Source organism: Pygocentrus nattereri, chromosome 19 (assembly GCF_015220715.1).
Source record: "Pygocentrus nattereri isolate fPygNat1 chromosome 19, fPygNat1.pri, whole genome shotgun sequence".
Classification (NCBI taxonomy): Eukaryota; Metazoa; Chordata; class Actinopteri; order Characiformes; family Serrasalmidae; genus Pygocentrus; species Pygocentrus nattereri.
In genome coordinates, this window is record NC_051229.1 from 34379551 (window position 1) to 34399627 (window position 20077).

The 20077-nt window shown below is 39.1% G+C and overlaps 1 protein-coding gene across 1 annotated transcript; it reads left to right on the forward strand.

Annotated features, from left to right (window-relative positions):
• The first annotated feature begins 4743 nt into the window (after positions 1-4743).
• LOC108424050 (P2Y purinoceptor 13-like) lies at positions 4744-19545 on the forward strand. Its single transcript, XM_017691809.2, has 4 exons — positions 4744-4822; positions 10359-10601; positions 12976-13452; positions 18059-19545. Exons 2-4 carry the CDS (start codon positions 10377-10379, stop codon positions 18401-18403), a joined length of 1047 nt encoding a protein of 348 aa, XP_017547298.1. The 5' UTR covers positions 4744-4822; positions 10359-10376; the 3' UTR covers positions 18404-19545.
• Positions 19546-20077: the final 532 nt, after the last annotated feature.

The window sequence follows — 20077 nt, forward strand, 5'->3', positions numbered from 1 at the left end:
TCAAGGCAGCCATTGAGAGGTGTTCAAGCGATCTGCCCTGGAGGAAGGTCACTCTTGGCTGCTATCTTGGTGGAAGAGATGTGATATATGATATGAAGTATCATATATTTGGGAAACATCGAAACATACACATCATTGATAAATAAATTTAGAACACTCTAGAACACACACTTCACCACCACCATGGTCCACAGTTCACAGTTTACAGGATGATGTTCTTATGCTGGAATGCAACATAATGTTTTGCCATTTAAGCCATAAATTTCTATTTTTGCCTTATTCACCCACAGAGTATTCCTTAAGTAGACCTTTGGTTCATCCAGGGGGTCTTTAGGAAACTTCACACAGAAACGTCTATGACTTTTTTCCTGGATTGCAGCGGCTCCCTTCCTGCTAACATTCCATGCTATTCTTGTTCAGTGTTTGCCTGAGGGTAGTCTGTTTAACACAAGAGAGGCCTGCAGACCCTAAGATGTCAATCTGGGGTTGTTTTTGATCTCCCAGAATATTTTATGCTTTGCTCTTTGTGTGATTATTGTTTAAGCCCCCTCCTGGGGAAATAATGAAGGTGTTAAATATTTTTTGTATACTAATACAATATTAACTAATACATATACACGGTCACAGTGGGGTACTGGAGCCTATCCCTGTGGTCACTGCATGGTAGACAGCATACACCCTGGACAGGTCACCAGTCCTTTGCAGGGCAGAGAATTTCACACTTCAGATATTATTTTGTAACCTCTTTGAGCCTAATTGTAATGTGCTTTTGTTGATAACAGCCATGTACTTTTGTTGTTGCTCAGTCTTTGTCTCATCACTGGTCTGGCCTTCTTATTATCTGTCACACCTGTCTGTTGTCTGTAGCTCTGCCCTCTTATTAATCCAAGTTTTTTTAGTCTGTCCATCCATCCATCCATCCATCCATCATCTTCCGCTTCTCTGGGGTTCGGGTCGCGGGGGCAGCATCCTAAGCAATGAGGCCCAGACCTCCCTTTCCCCAGCCACTTCCACTAGCTCCCCGGGGGGGGGAATTCCAAGGCGCTCCCAGGCCAGCTGGGCGATATAGTCACGCCAGCATGTCCTGGGTCTTCCCTGGGGTCTCCTCCCAGGTGGACTTGCCTGTGACACCTCCCAAGGGAGGCGTCCAGGAGGCATCCTAACAAGATGCCCGAACCACCTCAACTGGCTCCTCTCGACGTGGAGAAGCAGCGGCTCTACTTTGAGTCCCTCCCGGATGACCGAACTTCTCACCCTATCTCTGAGGGAGAGTCCAGACACCCTGCGGAGGAAACTAATTTCGGCCGCTTGTATTCGCGATCTCGTTCTTTCGGTCATTACCCAAAGCTCATGACCATAGGTGAGGGTGGGAACGTAGATCGACCAGTAAATCGAGAGCCTTGCCTTATGGCTCAGCTCTTTCTTTACCACAACAGACCGGTAAAGAGCCCGCATCACTGCTGACCCAGCGCCAATCCACCTGTCAATCTCCCGCTCCCTTGTACCATCACTCGGGAACAAGACCCCGAGATATTTAACTCCTCCACTTAAGGCAAGAGGTCATCCCCGACCCAGAGAGGGCTCTCCACCCTTTCCCGCGTGAGATACATTTTTAATCTGTTCCATGTGTATTTATACCCCTGCTTGCATGCTTTGTGTTTTCCTAGTGTTTTGTTCTCTTGTTGGTTTTCTTTCTGTTTTAGTATTTGTTCAGACTTTTCTGTCTTTGTTTTGTCATTGTTGTGAATACCTTTGTGTCATTGATTTTTAATAAAACAACAGACTTTGAGTCCTGCCACTTAGTCTCTTCCAGTGTGGACCAACTTTGAACGTCTCTTATAACTCAGACATGGCACTAAATCACAAATAAGTGTGGTGAAGACCAGACTTTGACTCGGTTGATGTTTTTTTTTGTTTTGTTTTTTTTTACAGGTCAGAGCCATTAGTTTAATTCTGTTTTGCGAAAACAAAATGTTCGGTTCTGCCGTATGCGCTCCTCCCAGTCTTTATAAAAATGTTGCCTGTAGCCTACTGGCCTTCTTTTCAGGAGATAAAAACGCATTTCCTGAAGAGCTGCCTTGAGCTCCTGCGCATCACTTTATGTGCTATTCAGATGGATGCAAATAAGCAAATGAACTTTGGCACGAGGTAGAACGGACTCTCCCCCTGAAACAAAAGGCAGGAAGCTGGACAGGACGGGAATATTCAGCCTGCCACTGGCACTGCAGACTTATTGTGACAGGAAAGGAAGTCTTTAAGAGGCCACCAGTAGTGAAAACAAGTGTGTGCACGTGCATGTTTTCATACACTTCCTGGACAAAAAGTCTTGACTATGTAGAAAACAGAACGGACCCACAGAAGCAGCAAAATAGTGCTGACTTTGTAAAGCTGCCTGCTCTATTTTAAAACTTTAAAAACATTGTTAGTTAGTTTGGTTAATGTTATAATTAGTATTGGTAATTGATACTTGATTTAGACTTATTACATATAGATTACTACATGTAAAATGTGATAAATGTGGAACATTATTACTACAAATTGGGGCTTAAATATGTAATATATATAGAGAGCACATTATAGATATTTTCATATGTGGATAAAAAGACTCTTTTCATCCAACTGCAATAACAACCCTCAATGCTGCAAAAAAAATGTATCAATGCAATGACAGAAAGTTTGCATGTCTGTAGATGTTAGTCTATTGGTGTGTGTTTAGGTATGTTGCGATGCTTTTATTTTCTTTTTTAACTAAAATTATTTTAGAGACTTTTGAATGATGCACTGACTGGAGAAAACGTTTAATTTCATTGTACTTGTGACAATGACAGTAATAAAGACCTAGACCTGAAGTGTGTGTGTTCGCTACTTACAAATATACATGTACTACTAATATACATAGTATCCTGCCTTCCACCCAATGACTGCTGGGATACGCTCCATGTATATATATATATATATATATATATATATATATATATATATATATATATATATATATATATATTGAACATTACTGTACTGCATTAGTATGTACGTAATTTACAACTACTATAATATAATACATGCAGCATATCATTATATATTATATTGAATTACTTGCCTACATGTCATACAAATTCATTACATTATTATTACACACAGGTACCTACATGCATATAATATGGGACATTTCACATATACATTCTTAAATATATAACATATATGGGGAATACTATTACATATAAATGCCTACATTTAAAAAATAAATGGAAAGTGTTACAAATAGGCTGATATTATAGTAGGGTAATGTGAGGCCAGGGCAGGAAAGAAGATCTACATTTGTCTTGGGCAGACTGGACATACACGTCCAGGTAAGTTCATGTTGTCTTCTTCTGTAAGTGCTTACCCATCTAACCTGAAGAAAGTTTTTACAGTCTCAATTGTATTTAAAACATTCTTTGCTACAGTGACTCTACTGGCTCCTTGGCCAACCTCCTACAACCACTCTACAGAATAGCAGAATGTCCCGTTTGGCCATCTGGAAGCCGCAAGGCTGCACAGACAGTCTCACTTGAGCCAGCTATAATCCTCCCCATGTAACCCCCCATGTGATGTTTTAAACATTTAGCCACACATTAATTGAGCCTGGATGAAGCCAAAACAGGTTAAAGGGTTTACACTATTCCATTACCTATGTATAAAACATGATATGTGCACAAACAATGTGGTTAATATTTGCATGGCAATTGCATTTTCTCATTTTTGCTGGTAACTATACTTTCAGCTATTGCTTTGTTCAACTCATTTCATCCCCCTTGTTAGCTTTCAGCTGCTGCGCCCTCTCCCAGGATCACCATGATGCCAACCAGCCCCTAAAAGAAATCATTTCTATGGAACTCTCTTATTAATGCCTCCCTCTTATTGTGGTCAGGTCCCACTGACATCATCACACATATTCAGGGTTGGGATGTAATGGAATAAAAGTATTGGGAATATGTATTCAGAATACAGAAATTAATTGTCCTTATTCATTCAAAGTTACATTTTATAAAGACAGTATTTAGAATACAGGTACCTTTTACATTTTACTATATATATCATGATTTCTGGATGTTTGTTTAACCATTTCCAAGCCTCTCTTCGAGGAAGCCCAGTGTTATATGTAGTTAAAAAGCAGCTCCTGGTTTGACCAATCAGTGCTTCAGTAAATTGTGCTCATGATGTAATTGATGATATTAACAAGTCTCTGTGGCGGCTGTGAAGGTGTCAAGGAAAAATATGGACCCAAGAAATTCTTGTTACTTTTTATTGTTTTTATGTTTATTTGAATTATGAATACGACTTCTAATTCTCTAATATTCTAATGTATATTGTGATAAACTCACTGCTGAGGTAAATTGTTTAAAAATGTGTTTAGATGCCTAAAAACTTTCACAGAGTACTGCAGAGTACTATATATTATATATATATATATCTCAAATTGTTATATATATTTATCAAATTGTTACATATGTGCATGTGTGTTTGAAAATATTATTAATATAAAATATTAAAAGTAAAGTAGATTAAGGATTTAAAAACTGTAAATTTAGGAGTTTGGACCTACATTTATACACATAAAAATACTATGCATCAAGTGTCCTGAGACTGCATGAAAACAAGTGCATTTGTGTATGTGCACGCCGGTGTGTGCGCATGTGCACATATCCAGGCCACAACTATACAGCACTAGTCGTTTAGCTGATGGGAGGTGTTGGGGCATTTGCTAATCCTCATGTGGTTGAAGGAAGATTGAGCCGAGCAGAAGCTAAAGAAGAGTTTTCACTTCTTCAAACGGCAGCTGGTGAGTTTCTAAACTTACACATCAGACTTTATGAAAGTTGGAAATTTTGGATATTTATGCAGTTTATTTTTAAATATAGTAACAATGTAATATGACATGTATTTTTGATGCATACTATTCATTCTCAGGTGCAATTATTCATTCTTCATTAATTAAAAGTGACATTTGTTATCAGGCACCAGTGCAAACTGAAAGTATACACTGAAAAACTGTGCGCAAGATAAGAACATTGTTTTTACCTTAAAAGTCATTTAAAAGATTTACAGACAATAAATGTCATGGTTGCACCTATATAGGAAATGTTGAATGTCTTAAATGACATGGCTGTGTCTCTTACACTATAATGTCACAGTTGTCTCTGCATGCACATGCAGTCTCTGACATCTTTAATGTCATGGATGTGCTTTTATACCATAAGTCATGGCTGTGTGCATATTTGTATGTTTTAGTTTTTTTAAATGTTTTGAGTTTCATTACTGTTTTTATAGCTCCTGTTCTACGTCTTGACAGCATCACCCTCCTTTTAGAAACCACTCAATGTGTTGCAGATGCACTGGCATGCACTACAAAGTGAGTCGCCGCTGTGCGCACAAGACTGTCTGGTGCATTATATTAGAAGGACTCTGATGATTTGATCATACTGGAATTATAACACAGCAAGTGAACTCAGTGCTTTAATCTTAATGGGCCATCCCCCACTGGGAGAGTCTGTCCCTGTAGTGTCCTCAGAGCAGGAGGAAGCAGATGATGAGCAATGAAAAAAGCTTTGCTGTGAGGTCACATCCAATGGTACCAAAAGTGTAACAATATAGGCCCATTTGAACTGAAGTTTAGCTGCAGAGAAAGTGATCACTGATTTCAATCCAGTGTGAATCTGCAGTGTGTGTAGTTTTACAGCCTGACGGTAGTAATTATGAGTGAATTTAATCCAGTGTGAATCTGCAGTGTGTGTAGTTTTACAGTCTGACGGTAATAATTGTGGAGTGATTTTAATCCCGTATGAATCTGCAGTGTGTAGTTTTACAGTCTGATGGTAATAATTGTGGAGTGATTTTAATCCAGTATGAATCTGCAGTGTGTGTAGTTTTACAGTCTGACGGTAATAATTGTGGAGTGATTTTAATCCAGTATGAATCTACAGTGTGTGTAGTTTTACAGTCTGACGGTAATAATTGTGGAGTGATTTTAATCCAGTATGAATCTACAGTGTGTGTAGTTTTACAGTCTGACAGTAATAATTGTGGAGTGACTTTAATCCAGTATGAATCTACAGTGTGTGTAGTTTTACAGTTTGACAGTAATAATTGTGGAGTGATTTTAATACAGTATGAATCTACAGTGTGTGTAGTTTTACAGTCTAACAGTAATAACTGTGGAGTGATTTTAATCCAGTATGAATCTGCAGTGTGTGTAGATTTACAGTCTGACGGTAATAATTGTGGAGTGATTTTAATCCAGTGTGAATCTGCAGTGTGTGTAGTTTTACAGTCTGACTGTAATAATTGTGGAGTGATTTTAATCCAGTATGAATCTACAGTGTGTGTAGTTTTACAGTCTAACAGTAATAACTGTGGAGTGATTTTAATCCAGTGTGAATCTGCAGTGTGTGTAGTTTTACAGTCTGACTGTAATAATTGTGGAGTGATTTTAATCCAGTATGAATCTGCAGTGTGTGTAGATTTACAGTCTGACGGTAATAATTGTGGAGCGATTTTAATCCAGTATGAATCTACAGTGTGTGTAGTTTTACAGTCTGACTGTAATAATTGTGGAGTGATTTTAATCCAGTATGAATCTACAGTGTGTGTAGTTTTACAGTCTGATGGTAATAATTGTGGAGTGATTTTAATCCAGTATGAATCTGCAGTGTGTGTAGTTTTACAGTCTGACTGTAATAATTGTGGAGTGATTTTAATCCAGTATGAATCTGCAGTGTGTGTAGTTTTACAGTCTGACAGTAATAATTGTGGAGTGATTTTAATCCAGTATGAATCTACAGTGTGTGTAGTTTTACAGTCTGACAGTAATAATTGTGGAGTGATTTTAATCCAGTATGAATCTACAGTGTGTGTAGTTTTACAGTCTGACAGTAATAATTGTGGAGTGATTTTAATCCAGTATGAATCTGCAGTGTGTGTAGTTTTACAGTTTGACAGTAATAATTGTGGAGTGATTTTAATCCAGTATGAATCTACAGTGTGTGTAGTTTTACAGTCTGACAGTAATAATTGTGGAGTGACTTTAATCCAGTATGAATCTACAGTGTGTGTAGTTTTACAGTTTGACAGTAATAATTGTGGAGTGATTTTAATCCAGTATGAATCTGCAGTGTGTGTAGTTTTACAGTCTGACGGTAATAATTGTGGAGTGATTTTAATCCAGTGTGAATCTGCAGTGTGTGTAGTTTTACAGTTTGACAGTAATAATTGTGGAGTGATTTTAATCCAGTGTGAATCTACAGTGTGTGTAGTTTTACAGTTTGACAGTAATAATTGTGGAGTGATTTTAATCCAGTGTGAATCTGCAGTGTGTGTAGTTTTACAGTCTGACGGTAATAATTGTGGAGTGATTTTAATCCAGTATGAATCTGCAGTGTGTGTAGTTTTACAGTTTGACAGTAATAATTGTGGAGTGATTTTAATCCAGTATGAATCTACAGTGTGTGTAGTTTTACAGTTTGACAGTAATAATTGTGGAGTGATTTTAATCCAGTATGAATCTGCAGTGTGTGTAGTTTTACAGTCTGACGGTAATAATTGTGGAGTGATTTTAATCCAGTATGAATCTGCAGTGTGTGTAGTTTTACAGTCTGACGGTAATAATTGTGAGCGATTTTAATCCAGTATGAATCTGCAGTGTGTGTAGTTTTACAGCCTGACGGTAATAATTGTGGAGTGATTTTAATCCAGTATGAATCTGCAGTGTGTGTAGTTTTACAGTCTAACAGTAATAACTGTGGAGTGATTTTAATCCAGTATGAATCTGCAGTGTGTGTAGTTTTACAGCCTGACTGTAATAATTGTGGAGTGATTTTAATCCAGTGTGAATCTGCAGTGTGTGTAGTTTTACAGTCTGACGGTAATAATTGTGGAGCGATTTTAATGCAGTATGAATCTACAGTGTGTGTAGTTTTACAGTTTGACAGTAATAATTGTGGAGTGATTTTAATCCAGTGTGAATCTACAGTGTGTGTAGTTTTACAGTCTGACAGTAATAATTGTGGAGTGACTTTAATCCAGTGTGAATCTACAGTGTGTGTAGTTTTACAGTCTGACGGTAATAATTGTGGAGTGATTTTAATCCAGTATGAATCTGCAGTGTGTGTAGTTTTACAGTCTGACGGTAATAATTGTGGAGTGATTTTAATCCAGTATGAATCTACAGTGTGTGTAGTTTTACAGTCTGACAGTAATAACTGTGGAGTGATTTTAATCCAGTATGAATCTGCAGTGTGTGTAGTTTTACAGTCTGACGGTAATAATTGTGGAGTGATTTTAATCCAGTATGAATCTGCAGTGTGTGTAGTTTTACAGTCTGACGGTAATAGTTGTGGAGTGATTTTAATCCAGTATGAATCTGCAGTGTGTGTAGTTTTACAGTCTGACGGTAATAGTTGTAGAGTGATTTTAATCTAGTATGAATCTGCAGTGTGTGTAGTTTTACAGTCTGACGGTAATAATTGTGGAGCGATTTTAATCCAGTGTGAATCTGCAGTGTGTGTAGTTTTACAGTCTGACGGTAATAATTGTGGAGTGATTTTAATCCAGTATGAATCTGCAGTGTGTGTAGTTTTACAGTCTGACGGTAATAATTGTGCAGTGATTTTAATCCAGTATGAATCTGCAGTGTGTGTAGTTTTACAGTCTGACGGTAATAATTGTGGAGTGATTTTAATCCAGTATGAATCTGCAGTGTGTGTAGTTTTACAGTCTGACGGTAATAATTGTGGAGTGATTTTAATCCAGTATGAATCTGCAGTGTGTGTAGTTTTACAGTCTGACGGTAATAATTGTAGAGTGACTTTAATCCGGTGTTCCATTTTTGTGGTTTTTCAGTTCATGACCTAATTTGAAACTGTTGTCCTTTACATTATGTGTAAATTGTTCTGGTTCCATTGACTTATATTAAAAGTAAAGTAAAGTTATCATTTTGGAGATACAAGGTTTTCTTCTGACAACAGCTTTATTTATTTATACACACACACACACACACACACACAGGCCACTTTATTAGGTGCTAGTAAATACCAAAGAGAGACTAGAGATACCAAAACAAACACACATGGACAGGACTGTGAGGGGCCAATCGTGACACTGATATTTATTAGAATATATCAAAATTCCATTTGGGACTAGACACACCCTCATAAGCTCAGGACTATGCTGCTTTTTTCTGTGAAATAGAGAAGATAGATTTTCACACACAAATGTTAAGAGTGGACACGAAGTAAATAAGCATGTAAATCATGTGGAAGCTGCAGTTGTAAGAAATTTCTAATGAGGTTTTGATTTGGGGTCATATTCTGCAAGTGATGATATGAATTAGAGTGGAGACTGCAAGCCAGGCCTTCTTGTCCTACATCATTGTCTGACCTCACAAATACGCTTCTGGAAGAATGGTCAAAAATTCCCATAAACACACTCCCAAACCTTGTGGAAAGCCCTCCCAGAAGAGTTGAAGCTGTGATAGCTGCAAAGGGTGGGCCAACATCATATTTAAACCCTATGGATTAAGAATGGGATGTCACTCGACGAGCGAATACTTTTGGCAATATAGTGTAGGTGCACTTTATAGTTCTACAGTTATAAACTGTAGTCCATCTGTTTCTCTACATACTTTGATAGCTCCATTTTACCCAGTACCTCAGTAGTCAGGACCCCCATGGAGCAAAAAATATTTGGTTGGTGGATTTTTAGCCATAGAGAGCAATTTTCTCCTGTTTTAGGGGTTTGTCAGTGGAACTACACCCTTTTTCAATAAAATAGAGAAGATTTTTGGTACATAAACCCACACACAGGGTTGGGTTTATGTAGGACACACAGTGAATGAGCATAATGTGTCTATATTTGAGCATGTAAATCTTGTGGAAGCCACAGCTGTGAGAAATTTCTCATGAGGTTTTGATTTGGGGTCATTTTTCGCAAGTGATGACATAGGTATTATTTTCTCACTGTGGTTTCTGATTGTGTGTGTGTGTGTGTGTGTGTGTGTGCGTGTGTGTGTGTGTGTGCGGGCATTTGTGGAGGGAGGTTTTGTTCCCCTGTTGTGTATTTTCTCAGTGTAAGTAAGTCAAGAGTGCACAACTCTGGTGTCCAGCACAGTTTGGTGATTTTCCTGCTCAAACACACCTTATTACTCCCATGTGTTAATTACCAGGCCAAGCAGGTGTGTTTGAAGAGGGGAACTATCAAACTGTGCTGGACACTGGCCCTCCAGGACCAGAGCTGCACACCACTGTTAGGGTGTCTGCTTGTAGTGAAATCCACCACTTCCCTTTTCCTAGAGCAGATGTCACAGCTGTTTTTATATTCTCCAGCTGAAGCTGGGCACCAGGATGAATGCGAGTCAGCAGAACGCCTCCCTGCAGTGTGAGCTGAACACCAGGGTCAACTCTGTCCTCTTCCCCTGCCTCTACACTGCCCTCTTCCTGGCTGCTATTGTGCTCAACTGCCTGGCTGCCTGGATCTTCTTTCAAATCCGCAGCAGCTCCACCTTCGTGGTGTACCTGAAGAACGTGGTGGTGGCCGACCTGCTGATGACCCTGACCGTGCCAGTAAAGGTGCTGGTGGACTTGTTGGATTTAAATTTGACCATATGGGTCCATTTGTAGGTCCTTTAAAATGTAATTATATTGTTAAATGTAGTTGGAAACACTGAAGACCTTCTAGACCTTCAGAGAGGACCTAATGATATGGGAACTAAAAAATACATGGCTGTAATTTTGATTTTATTTAGTGTTCATGTGTATTTTGTATCAAAATGGTTAAGATCTTGAATTGCCTAACAGAAAGCTGTCTAGTTAAGATTTTTCTCAGTGTTATGTAGGTAGACACAGTCAAGACAGCCCTCTCATTGGTTAGGCCTTCAGGAGCTGGAATGAAGTCCTAACATGTTCGATTGATGCTGTTCAAGTGGTCTCAGTTTAATCTGAAAAATGAGTTTTCCAGCCACTAAGCACCTCATGAACGCCATTCAAAGTCAGATGATAATTGATATTTTCAGTGCAAAAGTTCAACAACAAAGACATCAACGCTGTTTTCATCATAGTGAAGGAATAAAGCAAACAGTTCTTCAACATTCAGTGATCAAATGTCACCGTGTAGTCACATCCAAGTATGCAAGTTTCACATCCTCTACAGGAAACAAACAGAAACAAGCTGTTGTTATTTTTAAATGTGCAAAAGTGTGTTTTCTGTAGAGGATGAGTTAACCCCTTAAATGTCCAGGCCCATCAGTGGGACCAAAGCTGTATTATACACTTCTATAACCTAAGAATAGCTCAGGCAGTTTGTATTAAAGTTTATATAGTTACTGAATAATATTCTTTAGTATGTAATAAACCTGGGATTTTAAGGGGTTACATTTTTTCACTTAGAAAATCAACAAAACATGACATTTGACCAGGGGTGTGACTGTAAAAGCATAATAAATGGCAATAGGAAAGCAAATATGTACAATTAACCCACAATTTTTTTCTGCTTAGTCTTGTGTTCAAAACACTTAAAATAGGCCAGAATAAAGCCGACAGATGCTTGCTAGATAATCAAGCATATGAACTATTTCATATCCTCCAAGTTTTTTTTTTCCTACCCACACAAACCACATGAACGTGCACACCGGATAAATGAGTTCCTCTTCTGATACTGCCTGATGACTGGCAGCATAATGAAGAAGAGACAGAAATTAACCAATCACGTTCTGATTCCAAAGGGTGGGACCAACTTTTGCAAGAAAGAAATGTCACTCTAGACCTTCTGGACATTCTAGATACATCATTGGATGTAAATAAGAGTGGTGCTCTAATAAAGTTTTAATCAGTTATTAGAAAACAGTGGCGGCAGCTCTCGGGCAGAACTCTACTGAAAGTCACTATAAAACTCACTTTAACTCATACATATGAGGTAAAAAATATATTGACGTTAGGTTAACGCTAACATTCAATGACATACATTCACCAGCTAGTAAAAGGTTGGACCCCCTTTTGCCTTCAGAACTGCCTTAATTCTTTGTGGCATACTTTCAACAAGGTGTTGGAAACGTTCCTCAGAGATTTTGGTTGGTTATTTGAGTTACTGTTGCCTTTCTATCATCTGTAACCAGTCTGCCCATTCTCCTCTGACCTCTCACATCAACAAGGCAGTTTCATCCACGCAACTGACCGCTCACTGGGTATTTTCTCTTTTTTGGACCGTTCTCTGTAAACCCTAGAGATGGTTGAGCGTGAAAATCCCAGTAGATCAGCAGTTTCTGAAATACTCAGACCAGCCCGTCTGGCACCAACAACCACGCCACGTTCAAAATCACTTAAATCACCTTTCTTCCCCGTTCTGATGCTCAGTCTGCACTTCAGCAAGTTGTCTTGACCACCTCTACATGCCTAAATGCGTTGAGTTGTGGCCATGTGATTGGCTGATTTTTGTGTTACACAAGCAACTGAACAGGTGAGAATAACTTACGTTAGATTAGTGCTAACGTACTATTGGAAATCCAATAGGGGCTCCAAGGGGCTTGGAGAAACTAGCATTATTGTAGAAGTGCGTTTGTTGGCCTTTTGATATTTATGGTCTGATCTGAAGGTCTAACTCTACTAGCCAAGGTTCTCAATTGATTACTACATTTGATTACATTCTTTTGCAGTAGCTCTGAGTCTGCATTTCTGACTTTTTTGGCAAAAAACATGGAAAACACACAGGCGTTTTCTTTTTCTGCAAAACAAGACTGTGGCACAATAATAGCTTTCCATCAAACTCAGATTCTGATAAAATATCTTATCTCATATCTCATATCTTATAATCGTTGGTTCAGAGATTAAGTTGGTTCAAATACCTCAATAATATTCACTTCTAAAAGGTAAAGGAGCATTTTGATGAAGTGTTTACCTGTATTGTTATCAGTCCATTGGTGATGTCATCACACTGTGTTTCTATGTGAAGGTGCTGACAGACGCGGGTGTGGGCTCAATCCCTCTTCGCGCCTTCCAGTGCCGCTACTCGGCCGTGCTCTTCTACACCACCATGTATATCAGCATCCTGCTGCTGGGCCTCATCAGCCTGGACCGCTACCTGAAGATCGTGCGGCCCTTTGGCAAGTGCTTCCTGCAGCGGGTGCGCGTGGGCCAGGTCATGTGTGCCGTGGTCTGGGCCGTCATGCTGTCCCTGGCTCTGCCCAACGTGATCTTGAGCAACAAGGAGCTGCGAGTGTCCAGCAGTGGGAGGCTGAAGTGCAGCAGCATGAAGAGCAAGCTCGGCCTTCAATGGCACGAGGGGTTTAACTACCTGTGCCAGGTGGTATTCTGGGGCACGTTGGGCCTCATGGCCGTCTGCTACACCTTCATCAGCCGGAAGGTGTACAAGTCGTACCGCGCCTCGAAGAGCAGCTCTGTCACTGCCAGCAAACGCACCAAATCTAAGGTACAGCATATGAAGTTCACTTTTCCTCAAGTTCCAAAGTTTAAAGGAGACCGGGGTAAGATGAGTTTTCACATAAGTCGACCCGATAGTCAAGAGAATATGAGACAGGAATAAAACTAATGCATATTAATAATAACAATTTAAGTGTCTAAGAGAAACATTCGCAGTGTGCCTAATTGAAATACACAATAAAATATGGGGTCCCAAAGAAAAAAGTGGTCTTGTGGCACAACTTACCCCATGTTAGGGGTAAACTGATCCAGCAAACAGTGTGGCCATCTGAGAAAAGAGTTACTAACTGGCCATCTGAGAAACCTGATTATAAACCTGATTGTAAAGTATAAGTCTAAATGTAATTATTGCTAATTAAATGCCCAATTCTGATTATTTTATTGATGTTTATTAGATGAATATTATAATTCATTTGTCTACAGTACAGGAACCTGCAAATGGGTTGCCAAGTCTCTAGGATTAAGAAATCTTTAAATGAATGAAACTGGTTTTCTGTCCATATATTTGTAAACTTTTAGCCAATTACATAAACATTGTGTCACATATGTACGAAAAAAACTATTCAAAATGGCAAAACAAGAGCGATGCTTCTACATCATCCACAACCCAGCTAGCAGGGATGTTCCCATAACTTTGGCTAACGTTACGTAGAGGTTCTAATAATGTTTTAAAAAAACCTTCCAATCTAATGTTCAAAGGACGTTTTAAGGGTTTTAGCATTTCCAATAATGTTACGTTAACTAAGACGTAATGTTTTAGCTGCAACTTTCGGAGGACGTTGTCAGGGCAACAAATTCTTTTACAGATGATGTTTTGAGAGAAGAACAAAAAAAAGCTGAAAGCAATTTCGAGCTGGAATAAAAGCAAACAAAAAACTGGAGTTACTAGCGATAGTTTTTGGAAAACAGTGTCTTCAGGAATTACGTGGCACGGCAGCTGTTACGCTACATCTAAAATATGAAATACACATACACACACACACACACACTAAACTTCTGGGTCATGGGGAGTGCTGGAGCCCATCTCAGCGGTCATTGTGTGGAAGGCAGAAAACATCCTGGAGAGGCAACTAGTCCATCACAGGGCAGACACACAGACACATACATTAACACACACCTGGAGGCAATTTGGCATCTCCAGTTCGCCTGACTGCATGCCTTTAGATTGTGAAAGGAAACCCACTAAAAAGCATGGGGAGAACATGCAAACTCCACCCAGAAAAGGCCCTGGCTGTCTGGCAAGGGAATCGAATTCAGGCCCATCTTGTTAAATTACTTTTAATGTGACGTATATTATCCATCCCTCCATCCATCCATTTTCTAAGCCGCTTCTCCGTCAGGGTCGCGGGGGGGAGCTGGAGCCAATCCCAGCAGTCTTCGGGCAGAAGGCAGGATACACCCCGGACAGGTCGCCAGTCCATCGCAGGGCAGACACACAGACAGTCACTCACACACTCACACCTAGGGACAATTTAGCACGTCCAATTGGCCTGACTGCATGTCTTTGGACTGTGGGAGGAAACCGGAGAACCCGGAGGAAACCCAGGCAGACACGGGGAGAACATGCAAACTCCACACAGAGAGGACCCCGGTCACCCGGCCGGGGAATCGAACCCAGGCCCTCCTTGCTGTGAAGCGACAGCGCTACCCACCACGCCACCGTGCCGCCCGACGTATATTATATATATGTGATATACTTATCACTTCATCCACATGGCTCTTCCTTTCCTAGCAAGATGAAAGCAGAGAATACAAATTAAATTTACAGTCATGTGACAAAAATTGTGTTTAGTTGCCCAGGTACAGGTGGTGGGTCAATTTATCCACTGACTCATCTTGCCCAACTCTGTCCTAGTTTCTACATACATGTCATTAGACAAGGGGTGCCAAAACTTTGGCAACAACTGTATGTGTACCCTTTTTTATGACTGTTTCCCAGCCTATTTTCATTTCTTAGAATTAAACAGGTTGTTCGTTCTTATGCCTTTAAGACTGATGAATGTAAATGACCTCTGTTCTGATTGGCTACCCTCTATTGGGTACACTCCAGCATGAATGGGTGGAGCTAAAGTGCTGTAGGGTGAATAGACAGATATACACACACACACACACACACACACACACACACATATATATATATATATATATATATATATATATATATATGTGTGTGTGTGTGTGTGTGTATGCAAATACATGTATTTTTGTGATGAATTCAAAACAAGCTCTTTTTTCAACTTCACTTTCATATACAACCATATGCAAAAGTCTGGGTGCTCTTTGTCAATACATATGTTGTTGATTTTCTGAGTGAGAAAAAAGTAAACATTTCCCGCAGTAAATAAACCTGTTTACATTTTAAAGCATTATTATTTGTTACTAAATTGTGGCCTGTGCAAAAGTTATGGCACCTTTTTTTCTGAATATATTAAACTAAAATTGCAAACTACAATTAGCAGAAAAATGGCAAATTCAAGTTGCCTGTAGAGGATGTGTTAGAAATTTCACATAGAAAATCATCAAAGCCTGTCCTTTGACTTCGGATGTTCAAACCTTTGCATGCGACTGATGCACTGTGGGTTGAGTGGTTTGTTTTGAAACTTTAACTCGAAACTAGAATCAAACTCTTAAAAAAAAAACAGGAGAAATGCAGATTTTAAAGCAATGGCTCTTTTTTCTACTCTGAACCGACGAAACTGCAATAGTAGGGAAGTGATAAAAGCATGTAAAACTCTCCAGATCCTTTAATGAGAGGGAAGATTCTAGCAGTAGATAAAGGAAGCTTCTCATGCAATCAACTGCATTTATTTGTTTACCGAATTTTACAAATGAGCATTAGATTTCAGAATAGAGGCCTTAGGTCCGAAGTTGGTAATCCCAGACCTGGCAAGCCCACACTCTGCACCACTGGGGGGTCACAAGGGCCCTTTTGCATCACAATTACTACTTTGAAAATTGGTAAAACTTAATGCCATTTTACGTTATACCCTAATTTTGGCCAAAGCTGTTCTGGCTGGCTATCTGCTACCATCACACATTGTTGCACAAGTTGGCTTTTAGAGTATGTCACTGCGCTATGTGCATGTTTTCACATCATGTAAAAAAAGGAGAGAAATGAAATTTATTTATAGCTAGATGTACAGTGCAATACAACAGCTTTTCCAAACATATATAATGGAAATCACTGCATTGGCTCACTTCACTTCAAAATCCATTGTCTGTGAATGCAGTTTATCATTGAACCCACAAATGGAGGTTAAAGCTCTACTACACAAGGAAGAAATCATATATAAACAGGATCCAGAAACACTGCCACCTTCTCTGGGCCAAAGCGAAGTAGAAAAGCTGTTATTACTGCACAGTTCAAAAGTCAGCATTCATAATGGTATGGGGGTTTATTAGTGCACATCTGTGAAGGCACCATTAATGTAATAATGATATATACAAGTTTTGGGATAACATATGGTGCCATCTAGACAACATCTTTTTCAGGGAAGACCTTGCCTATTTCAGCAAGATCATTGAAACACAGTATAAACATGTTCCTGTCCCAGCCTTTTTGAAATGTATCGCTGGCATCAAATTCAAAATATTTTTCAAAAAACAATTTCTCAGTTTCAACGATGGTATTTTGATGATTCACCAACATTATATTTTACATTACATTACATTTAGCAGACGCTTTTATCCAAAGCGACTTACAAATAATGAAGTACATAGAACAAACATAGTTAGGCCTTAAAGGAGGCCAAAGGGTAATAGCGGGGTAGAGAAGGGAAGGAGGGCAAGAAGGAGATGAGGTTGGTAGTGGAGTTGGTGGATATTTGCAAGCACTGCAGTTACACAAGGCTGAACTTTGCTTTCTATTTGTTTCTTATTTGAATTTTCCCTTTCACTTCAAACGATGCATGAATTATACTCTGGCACCTGCATGCCAGAGTATGTGAGCAGTGCAGAGTGGAAGCAGAGTGAGGAGTGGAGTGGCGTGATTTTGCTCAGAGCAGCTTTCTAGAAAGTTGGAAAATCTATGATATCTCTCACTCCAAAGTTGCTTCAATACTGTTTCATCCAACAAAGCAGTCCTTTTTCCACACTGGCTACCTCTGTGTGACATGATGATAGTGATGCAGCAGCTCGTAGACAACGACCATTCATACACAGCATGTGTGCTGAGCTGTTGAGCTGAAATTAATGAGGTTTTATAACAGCCTGTGACAAATAAAGGGCCCTACTATGGAACCTTGAGGAACGCCAGGTGCTGAGTGCTGGAAGGAGGAAAAGAAGGTTCCATTTGTTCATTTTAAAATGTTGCACAGGTTTTACTCTACACTTCTTTCCTAGATGGATAAGAACTTCAATATACGCAGTTCATTCGTATGTCATTTCAAGCCTATACCTAACCAAAAAAGCCTGCACAGAAAAAGTAACTAGTTCTTGGAAAAGTAATTGCCATAAATTATATAATTTATGAAATTATGAAGTGTGTGGTCATTTTTATAAGGTTTGTCATGTTCATAAATAAGAAAGTTGAAACTGAGCTATGTGTGAAGCGGCACTTTCCTTGTTATGGAACTCAACCTTTCTTCTCTTCTCAGGTGTTTGTGGTGGTTGGAGTCTTTTTTGTGTGCTTTGCACCCTTCCACTTGGCCAGAGTGCCCTACACCCTCACTCAGACGCGCGGCACGTCCGCCCACTGTTGGGCTCAGAACCAGCTCTACTTAGCCAAGGAGAGTACGCTCTGGCTCTCTGCCACCAACATTTGTCTGGATCCTCTCATCTACGTCTTCCTGTGCCGCGTCTTCCGCAGGAAGCTAACTGCCACCCTCGGCCGCAAGCCCATGGCTAATGGAGGGCTGGAGTCACCCACAGAGACTTCTACCAAGCAGGATATGTCCAACATAGTCCATTTTAACAAATCCCATGAACTTAGTATCCATTAGCATTACTTCAAACTTGGAGGATGAGACTGCATTAGACTAATTAGTCCTGTCCCTATCCATCAATAGTGTGGTCATGGAAAACTTTATACACTGGTTCTTATGAAAAGTAAGAGTTGGCTGGATAAGACCAAACCACGCCTGAACTTCTAATCTCAACTCAAAAGCAGACTGTGTGTTGTGGACAGAGTGAATGGTGCTTTGCTTTTAATGCCATTTTTTTACTGTACTCAACTGAAGCTTGAGGTTGCTACGGAGAGCACATTCATTTCAGTACTGGTGATATCTGTAATAATTTTAATGAGGTCTTATAAGAGCCTGGGACAAATAAACGAAATAGGACCTACTATGGAACCTTGAGGAACACCAGGTGCAGCATGCTAAGATAAAAGAGAAGTTTTTCTTATAGTGTGGCACAGGTCTTACTTTTCCCTACTTGGATAATAATGTCACTATATACAGTTTATAGAATCATTATAAATATTTGTACTGTTATGATAAAACTTTCAATAACTGTCTCCTAAATGAGCTAAATGTCTAAACTAACTATCAAATTAGCATAAAGTCCACATAATGTCCATCTAAGGAAAGAAGGGTAGCACTATGTTACAAGCTTTGTTATGGAGTTACAGACATGGCTATGATACTGAACGGTTCCCCAATCAATTAATTAATTTGTTAAATAATAAGGAAACTAATTAACTTATTTATTAAATAATATTTGCTAATATATATTTGCTTGTACATTTTGCTCTCAAATTCCATATGGTAGGAGAAAGAGGAAACCTATGCAAACTTGAAATATAGCTAAGCAGCAACTATATGACTGAAATTTGATTACGTGCTTCCTGCTTCAATTATTTTCTTTTATCTTCTCAATACTGGAATAATGCAGCTCTGAATTTGTATGTACTTTTTTAAAGCATTCCTGAATTTGTAGGAACCGATTTATTACAGTAAAATCATTACAGTAAAATTCAGTAAAATACATTTCCCAACCTAAGTTCTTAAAATTAGATAAAAAGATAATACTCAATTCAATTAAGGCCAAAAAGTGTTCTCTGCAGAAATGCTACACTCTTAAAAATGATGGTTGTTCAAGAGTTCTTTACTAAAGAGAGGTTCTATGTAGTACCATGAACACTCAAAACACTTTGCATGATTAAAAGGTTCTTTGCATCATGAAAGGGTTCTTCAGATTGCAAATTTCAGAGTGCTATAAATGGTTCTATATAGAACCTTTTTGAAAAGGTTTCTGCTACTGTTATGATGTCGAGCCTTTTAGCTGCTATGTAGAACCCTTTTTAATGGGTTCAGTATAGAACCATCAACAGCACATTCTCCATCAATCTGAAGAACAATTTCACAGGACATTTAATGATGACAGGGTTTTTTGTATGTGTGTGCTCATGGTTCTATAAGGAATCAGTTTCTTTACTAATGAACCCCTTAAAGAACCTCTTTGGTGTGAAGAACCTTTTTAAAATGTAAAGAACATCTACATGATATATCTAGTTGATATATCAACGAGACGGACCTATTTCCTTGAAATTACAAAATCAGAGACTAGCCTGCAATTTCCGGCCAAAACAGTCACTGAGTACAACTTCTAAAAACCACCTGGAAGACCTGGTAGAAAGCAAAACTGCCCCTATCAGATAAAATCAAGCTGTTTCA